Raw genomic sequence first — 12,828 nt, 5'->3', positions numbered from 1 at the left:
TTGGCTCAAATGCGCAGGGATTCGGCGCCTTGGTGCACCATGTAGTAAGAGAACCAGCGCAGTTTGGCGCAATTAGCGCAGCTCTTGCACCCCTGCTCTATTCCTAAAAATTATATATAGCTTCCAATATTAAAATATTTAATTTATACGAAGCACAATTTCAATTGTTTGACATTTTCATTTTGACTCTAACTCCAAATCTTTGGCATTTAGACATCATTTCCAATCATCAAATCCACACAGTTTTTGCAGATTGTGAAAACGCGTCACTGAATTGGTTTTGCATGCACTAAAAACCATAAATTTTAAGTTGACAGATACAAAGAGACGCATTGAGCCAGTTATGGACATTTCAAAGTGGAGACTTACGTGAGAATTTATTGCACTTTTCTGAGTAATCAGCATGTGCAGTGAGTCTCAAATAAACGGGTTTAAATTGCTTTAAATGGCAATTTAAACAATTTAAACAATCGTCTTAAAACGCCTTTAGAATTTTTTTTTTCTAATGTCCACAACATTCTTCTTGCAGGATAGGAAAATTGCATTGAAATTATTTGGGATGTTGCAGGCCAGTAGTAGGGCAGTACAGGAAGCATTACAGCATCGATTAAGAAAAACTTTGAAGGTGTGAATCTTAGAGGAAGTCCCAATACATTATCTGCTTGGAATTGCATATAGAAACCAATCAGTAAACCAAATGACGTTAAGATCGTCTTAAATATGTTTAAAATTTAGTTTTTCCTGTTAAATTGAAAGGAATGGCATATGAATACTTGCGATTGAAATAACAGTAATTTTATGCAATTACAGTTCCTTAAGTTATACAGCTATGTAGATAAAAAATTAAATTTCGTGGGTATTTTTGCTCATGTATGATTTGGTCTCTTGGAGTTCGTTGTAACGGATTCGACTTTATTTCTTTTCAGCAAATGCAGTAAATTGTCACCCCCCCCCCCAAAATTCATAAAACAAAAAAAATACCCCAGAACAATCATTCTTTGATTTTCTGATCCCCATCAGACCACTCAGTGCTGGCTGAAGATAGCTTTGTGCTAAATTAGATGGCTATCCGTCTGTAATTGCATGAAAACGATGGTTTTTTTTTTTACCAAGCTTTCGTTTTTCACCCATCTACTTCTTGTGGATTACATTTACTACCAGCACTGAAAAGAATTTCAATGAATGGTCAACAAATCTTTGTCTGCTTTGTCTTTATTGCAGCCTTCTTTGAATGAAAAGTCTTCGACCCCCACACACAACACTTTGTCTTTACAATTACTCAATTTTGCTTAAACCTCTTCTATTGTTCCGGTCACCCCAAAGTCATAAAACCACCGAGATTACATGTAACACTTTTTTATTTCCTTTCTCATGCTAATGTTACTTGAATAGGAGAAAAATAGCGAAAAAGATATTCTATGCATTTTGTTTGAAATTAAATTTTTTAGTCAGAATGACGTAGAAAAATTTAATTTCACAAACTCCTTCGTGGCCCCCGTATCAGTAGCCGTGGCTCCCCTTTTGCGAGATTTTCATCCGTGGCCCCCCTGGAAGATCCTAGGGCCCTCCTGGGGCCATATGGCCCCCGGTTGAGAACCACTGGTCCAGACCGAGCCCAAAAGCAAACCCGACAGAATCAGAGTTTAAACTACGAATATCCCTCGCACGCACACTCATGTATAAATGGAATCCATCTGTACAAGTCGAACAAGAGACATTAAAGCATATTGTCTTTCCACCTCATCCCTATGCATTTTCCCATTAGTAAATGGATACAACAGCGACTGATGAGAGAGCTCTGAATACGAGTATGGATTTCCTGGAAAACACTTCTAGGAGAAGACGGGAATAGCTCAGAAAAAGGTAGAGAGGGAGCCGAAGCCGTGAGTGGGTTTATCTCTCCAGTGTGGGCGCTAGAAGAGATAGATGAATGGCTGAACACGGGCCGAATCTTCACAGGCGGTATCTGGTTAATTCTTTGGTCTTGAATAGCAGATATTACTCCATAAAAGAGAGAGAGATTCAGAGGAGGATTGGAATGGATCTCCTCGAAACACATACTAGGCCTAGGAAAAATGGATGTAGGAGATAGAGAGTCGGGACCTGATGGAATTAAAAGGAATAGGGAGGAGGTTTTCCGAGTACGTGAATAAACACACAGACACACGCTATAGTGAGTTTTCCCACTCCCTTTGGTGTCTCAGTGTGTCTTCTCTCTCTCTCTCTCTCTTTTGTGCTCCTTAACGAGAATTAATGACATTCGTTGAAGTTTTGACATCGTTCCCGACGCCGAACTCATTTGTCAAGAAATTTTTGGGAGAAGGGAATTCCCTCGGAATTAGTGGAAGTAGAAAGATGAAAGAGTTGCGAAAAAGTTCTTATTGAGTTTTAAAGGCAAGAAGAGAGAGAAGAACTCCTTCCAGCGTGTGCGTGAAAACTGTACAGGTATAAGCGAAACTCGATAACACTATCAATAACCATAAGAGAGAGAGAGAGAGAGAGAGAATTGAAAGATGATGAAATTGGAATTTAAAGTGTATATGCAGCGGGTCTCTCGTTGAAGGTAGGCGGGAGAGAATGGTTGGATTGACTTGGCCGACAGCGGATGATCGTAAAAGAGGAAAGGTAAAATCACGTGATGGCCAATTTTGATGATGATGATGTCTGGTGATTCTCAACGATGCTTGGTGGGTGGACGTGCGAGTGAACGTTCAGGATTTGAATCGACGGTATGGAAAAAAGTGGTTTCCGACGTGTAGTGTGCGTATCTCCGGGGGGGGGGGGGTACGTAACAGGCTATTCAACAGAACGCGGAAATTACTAATTGCTAATGATGGGGGAAATAAGTGAAGTAATTGAAAAAGTCAAGAACATTATTTATTCTAGAGAGTACGCAATCTTTTCTTACGCCTTTCTAGAGGGTTAGCAATCTTCCTACACATTTCTGAGAGGGAACAAAAATCCCATGTATTTCTATATAGAGCACGCAATCTTCCTATATATTTCTAGAGACTACGCTGCCTCTAAAAATGCATTGGAGGATTGCGTAATCTTCCTACGAATTTCTAGAAAGTACTCAATCTTCTTACGCATTTCTGGGAGCGAGCAATCTTCTTATACATCTCTGGAAGTGAGCAAATCCTTCTAAGTACATCTAGAGAGTACGCAATCTTCCTACGCATTTCTGGGAGTAAAAATCTTCCAATGATTTCTATGGTCATGCAGTCCACCCGCACGTTTCCATGAGTACGTACGCACACCTTCTACGCATTTCTAGAGGTATGCAAGTCTCGTACTCGCACCTGGGCGTACGGGACTTACGTGGCACAAACCTTGAAACGCATGGGAGACGTGTAATTTCCAATTGTAACAATTGACAAACTGATTATAGAACAAGATAATTATCAACACTAATATGCCTCGATACAACTATATCTCCCTCTACCACGATATTTCTCCTCGGTCCGCACAGTATAGTAAGATAAAGACCTTACTGTAATAATAATCAGAAACTGGGGAATGTGAAAAAATATCCGAAAAGAGAAAATCAAACTCACCCAGAGTTGTTGCTGCTGCCATCTTCAGGCGGGTCCTTGTTTTCTACGGCCATCGCCGCCTAAAGAAACAAATGGAAAAAATAAATAAATATAATGTTGCATATATATTCCTCCTCACCAAAAATCAATAACACAAACAGGACATGGATACACATGACAATATAAATATCGGGATTCTAATATCGAATCTTTCGCATATCGATTTGGAAGAGAAAATACAATATACACTCCAAAAACAGGGCAGAGCGGGACGCGCTGTGCGACGTTGGAGTGCAATGCAAATAGCACACATTTTCCAGATATTACAAAACAATATTTGAGATTTGGCGAAAAATATAAGGATCGCATTCCAAAAAACAAAATTATACCACAACTCTCAGTGCTCTTCGTCCCAAATTCAGGCCCTGGGCTAACTGGAATTTGTGGGCCGTACATAGAGTTTTCTGAGGAATTGCAAATGGAGGGAATAATTTTCATGTCTCAAAATGTTTGGAGCTCTCATCTAGGAATGTACCGCAAGCAACGCGAGTGATCCAAGAATGTGCTGTAAGCCACTCAAGTAATGTAGAACCGCACCGTGTGTCAGTTGTGTTCTGGAAATGTTTCGCGGGCCGCTTGAGTGATGTGGGACTGTGCCGCTGTCACTCAAGTGATCTGTAAATATGGCACGAGTAATTTTAGTGATCTTTGTAAATGTGCCACTTAGCTCATTTTTAAAAATCAGGTTTAATATCATGTCCACATGGCTCAGTGGGCCATATTAGGCCCTTTCATTTCGAACCGAGCACAACTCCGGTCTATCGCCGAGGGTAATTTACTACCGAAAGAGTTGCGCCGGCACGTGCCCCGTTTGCCACCCCCCGCTAAATAAAAGGACTACACACGCAGCATGTCTCAATGCACGAAGAGATCCTAGTGCACTCTAAACCACACATGCTCAATCCATGGCCCGAGGCCAGATGTGGAACCACTGTGCGTTCGCGTGGTCATAGTGACGGACTCGCTGGTTCGAACCCCCTCCGGTGGCACAGTTGGTGGTCAGCCAAAGTTGGGGGGAAAATGCGAGCCGATCTCCCTGCTAAGAAGTCTCGCCACAGAGAGAAACAGGCCTAAAACGGTACAAGTATTCAATCAGTACACTTTCACTGATTGTTCGAAAAATAGATGTCAGCACTAAAAAAAAAGATCCACGCACAACACTAGATGCGAACTCAAAACTATGTGGTACACATGTACACTTTCAGCGCAACTAGTCCGGTAATAAATTGCATATGGCGATAGACCAAAGTCGTGCTCAGTTTGAAAAGAAAGGGCCAAATATGGTCCGCGGAGCCATGTGGGCCTGAGACCTGAAACATACTTTTTAAAAATGAACTAACCAGCGCATTTACAGATCACTTAAGTTACTCGTGGCACATTTACAGATCACTTGAGTGAACCGCGGCTCATATACATATCACTTGAGTGACCACGGCACGGTTCCAGATCACTTAACTGACCCACGGCGCAGTACCGCATAACTCAAGTAGCTTGCAGCGCATTCCTAGATCACTAAAATGGCTTGCGGTACATCCTTGATCACTCAAGTGGCTTGCGGCACATTCCTAGATCACTCGAGTGGCTTGCGGCACATCGTTGACCACTCGAGTGGCTTGTGGCACATTCCTAGATCACTCGAGTGGATTGCGGCACATCCTTGACCACTCGAGAGGCTTGTGGCACATTCCTAGATCACTCATGATCATTTCTGCAGTGAATTGCTGCATATCTGCATATCACTTGAGTGAATCGCGGCACATTCATAGATCACTTGAAAAACTAGCAGCGCTCTATTACTTAATCAAGTGTCCCGCGACGCACACACATTACATTTTCTCATCAATAAAGGGGGAAGCCCACGCTCTCTCTTAAAAGTTGAACAATCTTGCTCTCAAAATCTGTCCACATTTTTCAACCTCTCCCCCCCCCCCACACACACACACACATACACTACATCCCTGTTGGATTCTTGCAACGGTCCATTGCAATGTGGTCCCAAAATTGCAATTAGCCCGGAGATGATGATACCAGCACCGTTCCCCGATGATGATGATGATGCAGCTGCTCCGGAAAAATTCGTAATTTTAATTCCTCAATTACACGGATTCACTCCCCTTATTTTCACATTTGCATAAATTAAAATTACTTTTTGGGTTCGAGAGGGTGTGTGCGTGTAAAGTATAGGGGGGTTGGTTATAGGGTCCGGGAATCCCGAGTCCGGAAAGTATTAAGCATCCTCTAATTACTGCTCCGTTCCCGATAGCTGTAATTAAACTTAATTAAGACATTAATGGCCTGGACTTTTCTCACCACCTCTCGTTTTTCCCATTTTACCCGCAAAAGCCATTTTCCAACGGGATTGCGGGAGGGGGGGGCGGCGGCGGGAGAGGAGGCATTCAAACCCGGGAAATTTTCCATCGGAAAATTTTCTTTTTCCAGGTTTGATCTCCAGAAAAGATTTTTTTTTTTTACCACTGGTTAATTAAACACCTTTTGAAGTCCATTGTGTGAGGAATCTTCGGAAATAATATCTCACAAACAAAAGGGAAGAATTTTATGAATAGCCCGAAAAAAATTTTGTCCCTAAAAAGGGATTTTTTTGAAATCAATTTCCAATGGACTTTCCGTTTGACTCTCATTTGAAAATTTTATAGATTTTTATTATGTTTTTCTTTCAAGATGTTATTCGATTAATAATCAGTTCCGGTGTCATCAGACTGTATAATTTAATAGGGACTTTGGTGAAAGGTTCTTGAAAAGTCCTTGCGCTACTTCTACTACTACTACTACTAAACCGCTTGGAAGAACTTCATACAGACCGCGTAAAGTGTTGTACATGCTTTTAGGGTTCTTCAACCTTTCAGATACGGCGAGAGCCAAATTAAACTTACCAAGAAGTCTGCGGACCACCCGTTCATACTATGGTATTCTCGGTTATTAAATCGAGTTTCCGAAATTTATTGGGAATACACTTTGGAATACACTTTTGAATTTTTATTCATTTGCAAATAACTTCTCTTTAATGAATTATTTCTTTTATTAAACCTACAATTTGTCCCGGTAATTCTGAAATTATTTTTTCGATAATTTTCAATTTTCATTAATTATAAAATTATTTCTCTTCAAAATTTCTTTTATGAATTATTACTTTTAACAATTCTGAAATTACGCTTTGACAACTCTGAAATTATTCTCAATAATTCTGAAATTATTTCTATCAGTAGTTCTGCAATTATTTCTTCCAGTGTAATTCCGTAAATACTTTTTCATTAATTATGAAATTATTATTTTTTCAGTAACTCTAAAATTATTTATTTCATTAAGGTGTTTTTTTTTAGCATTTCTGTAAATTCTGTAATTATGCACATTTGGGGATGCCGAATTCGGCCTCTCAACACATGAAATCATAGGCCTCAGAAAAACTCCTTTGGTTCAAGATAATGTATCAAATGGACAGCATTACTATTGAATCTAGAGAATTTCCTTCTGAGGGGATGGGAGGGGGTTACGGGTTTTCCTGCAAAACCACGCTATAATCTCCGCTTGGGGTGGTGGGGGGGGCGGTTAGAACTCCCCACTTCCCCAGCGTACGCCTATGCTTCTGTAAAAACAATAGAAATCCAGATATTTTTTTGTAGTCTTTCACCCAACACAAAATCGAACCAAATCGACGTTTTACGAACTTCCCCGAGAACCAATCCAAGATGTCCGACCAGCAATAAAAAAAAAAAAAAATTCATCCTGAATATTATTCTATAAAAATATCGGAAATCTGTTTATATCCGACGGAATATATTGATCCAAATGTCCGTCCTCCTCGAATTCATCTTTCCCATCACGAACTCATCACCGCTCAGATCCATCACCTAATGCAATTCCAATCATCCATTATTCATTGTTTCAAAAGTCATTCGCCGGAATATTCAGAGAATTCATCAAGAAAAATTGGATTTTTATTCCCTTATTAATAACAATAACAGCAGGTGGCGGCATTTGGCATTTGACTTCTCTCGCAACACGGGTTCCAAAATCCATTTCCTACCACCTTTAAAAAAAGTACGACTTTTATACGTACATATTGAAAGATTTTTAATCCTATTAAAGACACTGCATCAAAAAAGGGGGGGGGGCGGCAAATGCTCTTAATGTCTTTCCAAGGAGGGCTTTGGACGCAGCTGCTGCTGCTGCACCAAAAACACCAAAGTCGATCCGATTTCCACGTCATTCCTCATTTAAGTGAACGATGTCCCGGAAAAACGCTTTTCCTGTCTACTCTATAAACCTGGTGACTTGTCGTAGCGGGCAAAAGGGGGCGGCAAAGTTCGGTAGTAATTCGATTTTCTTAAAGTCCCCTCCCGTTTTTATTTTATTTTTATAAAGTGGCAACTTGGAGACATGTCTCTTAAAAAACAAAATGGCGGCGGGGAGGTAGCGAAAAAAAAAAAAAAAATGCAATTACAACGGATTTGTAAAGCCTTTTAAAGGAATGTCGAACCTTTTTCCAGGTTCGAACTCGACAATTTTTTCTTTTTTTACTATCCCTTTAAATAAATTATGAGAGAGAGAGAGAGAGAAGTTTCAAGATTTTTCCCTCTAATGGGGAAAAAGCCGAAGGATAAAGGAGTAAAAATTCCAGGAATTCCTTGTTTCGAACTAAATTGGTTTTCTCCTTTTTCCCCCCTCCCCCCCTTATTTTCTCTGTCGCAATTATTATTTCTCCCCCCTTTCCTGCGGAAAGTTTGATGATGGGAAAAATTATATCAAAAAAAATCCGTGAATTCTATTGGTAATCACATTTTTTCCCCTTTCTCCTGCCATCAACGGGTAAAATCCGACCTTTTTTTTTTTTCCAGGTTATAACGAAATCTTCAGGACAAAAAAAAAATAAAAATTTCCAGGATTTTTACGAGTTTTTCCTTTTCTTTCATTGACTTTCCATACGAAAATGTTTTCGTAAGGCGAATTGTTATTAACGGCCATTAATTCATTTTTTTCCCCCTTTTACGTTCCGAGCAGATTAAGTTCCCGACTGGAATCAGCTTTGGACCCAAGAATCCAGGCCCGGAGTCCTTTTTTAGTCACGGTAAACAAATTTTGCATCAGAAATTTTCACTTCCCTCGATCGTAACTTCGGACAAAGCTCTCTGGATATTATATCAAGGGAAGGATAGCATTGCGGGGATTGTCTAGAACGGGGGTTCACAACCTCCTGCCCGCGGGCCAAACGCGGCCCGTCAACGGGTTCCCATCTGGCCAGCGAGTTTTTCCGGTGGAAAAGAAAAAATACACATAACCACGATGGAAACCAAGGCTTATCATATTCCTTCCATAAAATACGGAATATCCCCAAAAACATTATCAAAGGCAAGTAGAGTTGCCAATTACAGCAAAAAAAGAAGAAGAAGAAGAAAAACTGTCAAAGGTAAGTAAAATTGCCGGTTACAACCAAAACAAAATTGTCAAAGGCAAGTAAAGTAGTTTTCCAGTTACAGCTGACTTTACTTGTCTAAGAAAACAAGACAAGTAAAGTTGCAAAACAATTACAGTCGAAACAAAATTGTTCAAAGATAGGGCTGGACAAATTGCACAAATATTAAGGCACCAGAACAATTTTTTAGGCGCTAAAACTTTTTTTACCCGCAAAAAGTGGTCCAAAATAATGCTTTTTTTAATACTTTTCCAGGGAATAATGACCCTCTTTCATGTTGGCAGATATGCTGCTGAAAATTCCAAACATTTTGCGATGCTCTCAGTCTGCAATTTATTACCTACACAAAGAAAATTTTATGCGTCAATACTATTTTTTAGTTGCCATAGCGACCTAGCACCTGGGATTTGTCCAGCTCCCGGTCAAAGGCAAGTGAAGTTGCCAATTATAGCCAAAAAAAAGGCACAACTCAATCGGTAGTAAAATGCCCATGGCGATAGACCGGAGTTGTGCTCGGTTTGAAAGAAAGAAAGCCAAAACAAAATTGTGAAAGGCAAGTAATGTTGCCAATTAATGCCAAAAAATTGTGAAAGGAAAATAAATATGCCAACTATCGCTAAAATTGCTGAAAAATCGCCAATCAAGGAAAATGATGGGCACTGCAAGTCAAAATGTAATTTACCAAAAAAAAAAAAAAAAGCCTACGTTTGACAAATATGCAAGGAGAATATGTCTGTAAGAGTACAGCATAATTAATTAATACAATCGGCACTCGGTATAACGATCCCCCTTCGTCTCGTCGAAAACGGACGTTATATTGGGAAGGTCGTTATATAGAAAGTAAAACATATATGATTGGCATTCTATGAAAACATTCGGGACTTATCTTACCGGTCGTTGCAATGGAATGGTCGCTATCACATGGGGTCGTTATAACGAGCGTCGACTGTATAATTTTTAACTCATGAAAACAATTTTGATTCTTGATTTCAAGTGTAATATTGCAAGGGTTCTTCAAAACAAGAACAGCAAAACAAGGGTTCCTTGGAATTAGAACAATAATAACATTGCAAGTTACCCTTAGAACAAGGATACTCATATAAGGGCTTTCTAGAAGAAACATATTATTGCAAGGGGCTTCTTTCTCTATAGCAAGGATACTACAAGAAAAATTAAAGATTCCGTAAAACAAAGATAAGTATTGTAAGAATAAGGATAGCATTGCAAGGATTCTGTACAACAAAGACACCAGGGCTCCTCAGAACAAGGATAAATACTGGAAAGATTCCGTAGAGCAATAAACCCCTCTGTTCCTCAGAACAAGGATAGTATCGCCTGAGGAAGGAACAAGGACAGTACTGCGAGAACGAAGATGGAACAAGGATAGTAAACACAAGGATAGTGCAAAAATTCCTCAGAGCAATAATAAAGTTGCGAAGGCTTCTCAGAACAAGGACGATATTTCAAGGGCTCCACAGAAGAAGGATGGCAGTCCTACCGAAAGGGCTCCTCACAACAAGAATGGTATTGCAAGAGTAAGGACGGAACAAGGATAACATTTTAAGGGTTCCTGAGAACAAGGATGATAGTGCAAGGGTTCACTACAACACAGATTATTGTAATGGTAATAGAGAATAAGAATAAGTAACGTAGGGATACCTAGAACAAGGACAGTGTACTGCCGGGCTACTTTAGAAAAACGATGTTATTCCAAGGGTCCCTGAGAACAAGGATAAGTATTGCAAGAATTTCCCAGGAGCAAAAATATAGCGGAAAAATAGCAATCTCCAATTGGCAATGGAAAATAATAAATCTGGATTGACTGCGGTCATAAAAAGGTATCTAATCAATGAAAACACGTTACGGTCCCGATGTTGAAATCAGTAGTCATCGTCGTCAACAATCGAATCTTCATATAATGACTCCACTTGTCATTGTTGAGACATTCTACATAATAATAGCCCAACTCAAATAACAAAGGGGGAAAAAAAAATGTTTTTTCTTCTTCTTCTTCATCCTCATTAACAAATACAAAGAACATCGTCCTAAAAAAAGGATCATTAAGTTTAAAAAAAAAAAAATAATCCGAATAATTACAGATATTTACGCTATCGTTAATCACTGGTTGATGGACGACGACGACCAGGGGGGAGAAAACAAAAAAAATAGGGATTAAAAGAGGGAAAAACATGAATAACATGCAAATTTAAATGGAAATCGAATCGTTAACGAACGACATTAAATGAAGGATTTTCAAAAAAAAAAAAAACCGGATTAATTTTTTTAATGAATTTTCCCCCCGGATTATTGTATTCCAAAATAATGAATAATTTTCAATGCATTGTGAAAAAAATAATTTAACATCAGGGAATTTCTTAGGTGAAAAAAAAATTCTTTTTTGAATATATTTTCTGTATAAAAATCCGATTTTTCTTCCATGACCGACGTGAATGATCGGATAAACTCGATATATAAAAATGGCCAATTATAAAGGATATCCGGTTATTAGGATAATGACCATTTGTAGCTGCGGGATATGAATTTTCAAGGGAGGAGGGGGGGGATGGGAATTGACGAAGTGATGTTTGTCTAATAAGTGCAAATATTTACCGAAAGAAAAATTCTGCGAATGAATTATTATCGCCCTTTTTGGAAGATTAAAACAACGTATCTACGGAAACATCAAACTGATAGATTACTAAACAAATATTGGAGTTGAAATGAACGCCAAAAATTGGCGGCACTAATTAGACTGGCTTTATTTTAGAAAAGTTTTTTTTTAAATTTATTTATCTTACCGGGCCTCTTTCCTTTTCATGGAGAGAGAGACAGAGAGATCTTAATATCCTTCTTTCCAAGAAATGTATCTATCGTCAATCGCCCCTTGACTCTCAGGACGGGGAGATATCATCCTACTTCGGAAACACTGCTTTAGGACCATATTTCAGGGCGGGAAAATTGGGATAGTCAATCTGGGGAAATATGGGACATCGCCGATTGCCATCAGAATGAAAACCGATTTATTGTACCAAAAACTGCCAAAAATTTTGCCAATTGCTCATAATCCCGCCAATTGCTTCGCCAATATTTTTCATCAATTGCTCTTGACATTGCTTTAAAATCGGCAACTGATCCTAGAGCTGTCAAAATGTGTGAATCACAATTGAAAACACTGTCAACAGAGGAAAATAAAAGACTAACTGCAATCTAAAGTTCAAACCCTACAACCAAGACCCGATTTCAGCACTGGCAAGTGAGGCATTTGCCCAAAGCACCATGATTTCAGAGGCTCCAAAATTTAACAAATGTATACTCGCAGACAAACTTGAACATTTTCGACCCTAAGGGCAGGCTCCCTCCCTCTAATTCCAGCTTTACCCAGGCTTCCTTATCTGGAAGTAGGGCTTTAATTTAACCACTTCACGATCAAGCATGTATTATTGCGTCTAAACGCCAGGGGAATAAATTCAAACAAGTTTTCTCTGTTTTCTTTCCTCTCTCTCCTTACCATTGCGAAGTTTTGTTGTAACCCTATGAAAAAAAGTTGTTATTTTTACCCCAGTTTATATTTCTATACTTCTATTAGCGTTTTTTTACCCACATGTGATGTATCCTACTATATACAAAAAAGAACAGGTAGGATGAGGGTGAAAAGAGAGAAATATAGTACTTTCTTATCAACATATCTCTTATACAGTTTCCTTTCATTTGCTTTTTTTTCTTTCTTTTCTGCTCCTTTTGTTCTTTCTACTTTTTCTTTTTCTAACGTGCAGTAAGGCGTGGACAAGTATCGCAAGTAGGACT

The 12,828-nt window shown here is 39.1% G+C and overlaps 1 protein-coding gene across 2 annotated transcripts in view; it reads right to left on the bottom strand.

Moving 5' to 3' along the window:
- Positions 1–12,828, bottom strand: part of LOC149070252 (uncharacterized) — a 400,545-nt gene that overhangs the window by 55,866 nt on the left and 331,851 nt on the right. For both annotated transcript variants that reach the window (XM_089250039.1, XM_089250038.1), the window contains exon 6: positions 3,558–3,616. In XM_089250039.1, the coding sequence (XP_089106165.1) occupies positions 3,558–3,616 (59 nt within the window). The remainder of the gene's footprint in view (positions 1–3,557; positions 3,617–12,828) is intronic.

The sequence above is a fragment of the Pholcus phalangioides genome, unplaced genomic scaffold (assembly GCF_987345545.1).
Source record: "Pholcus phalangioides strain wild (caught in Gottingen) unplaced genomic scaffold, Ppha-v1.0 ptg000022l_1, whole genome shotgun sequence".
In the NCBI taxonomy this organism is placed as follows: domain Eukaryota; kingdom Metazoa; phylum Arthropoda; class Arachnida; order Araneae; family Pholcidae; genus Pholcus; species Pholcus phalangioides.
Note: the sequence above shows the minus strand (reverse complement) of the source record. Positions and strands in the feature narration are given on the sequence as shown.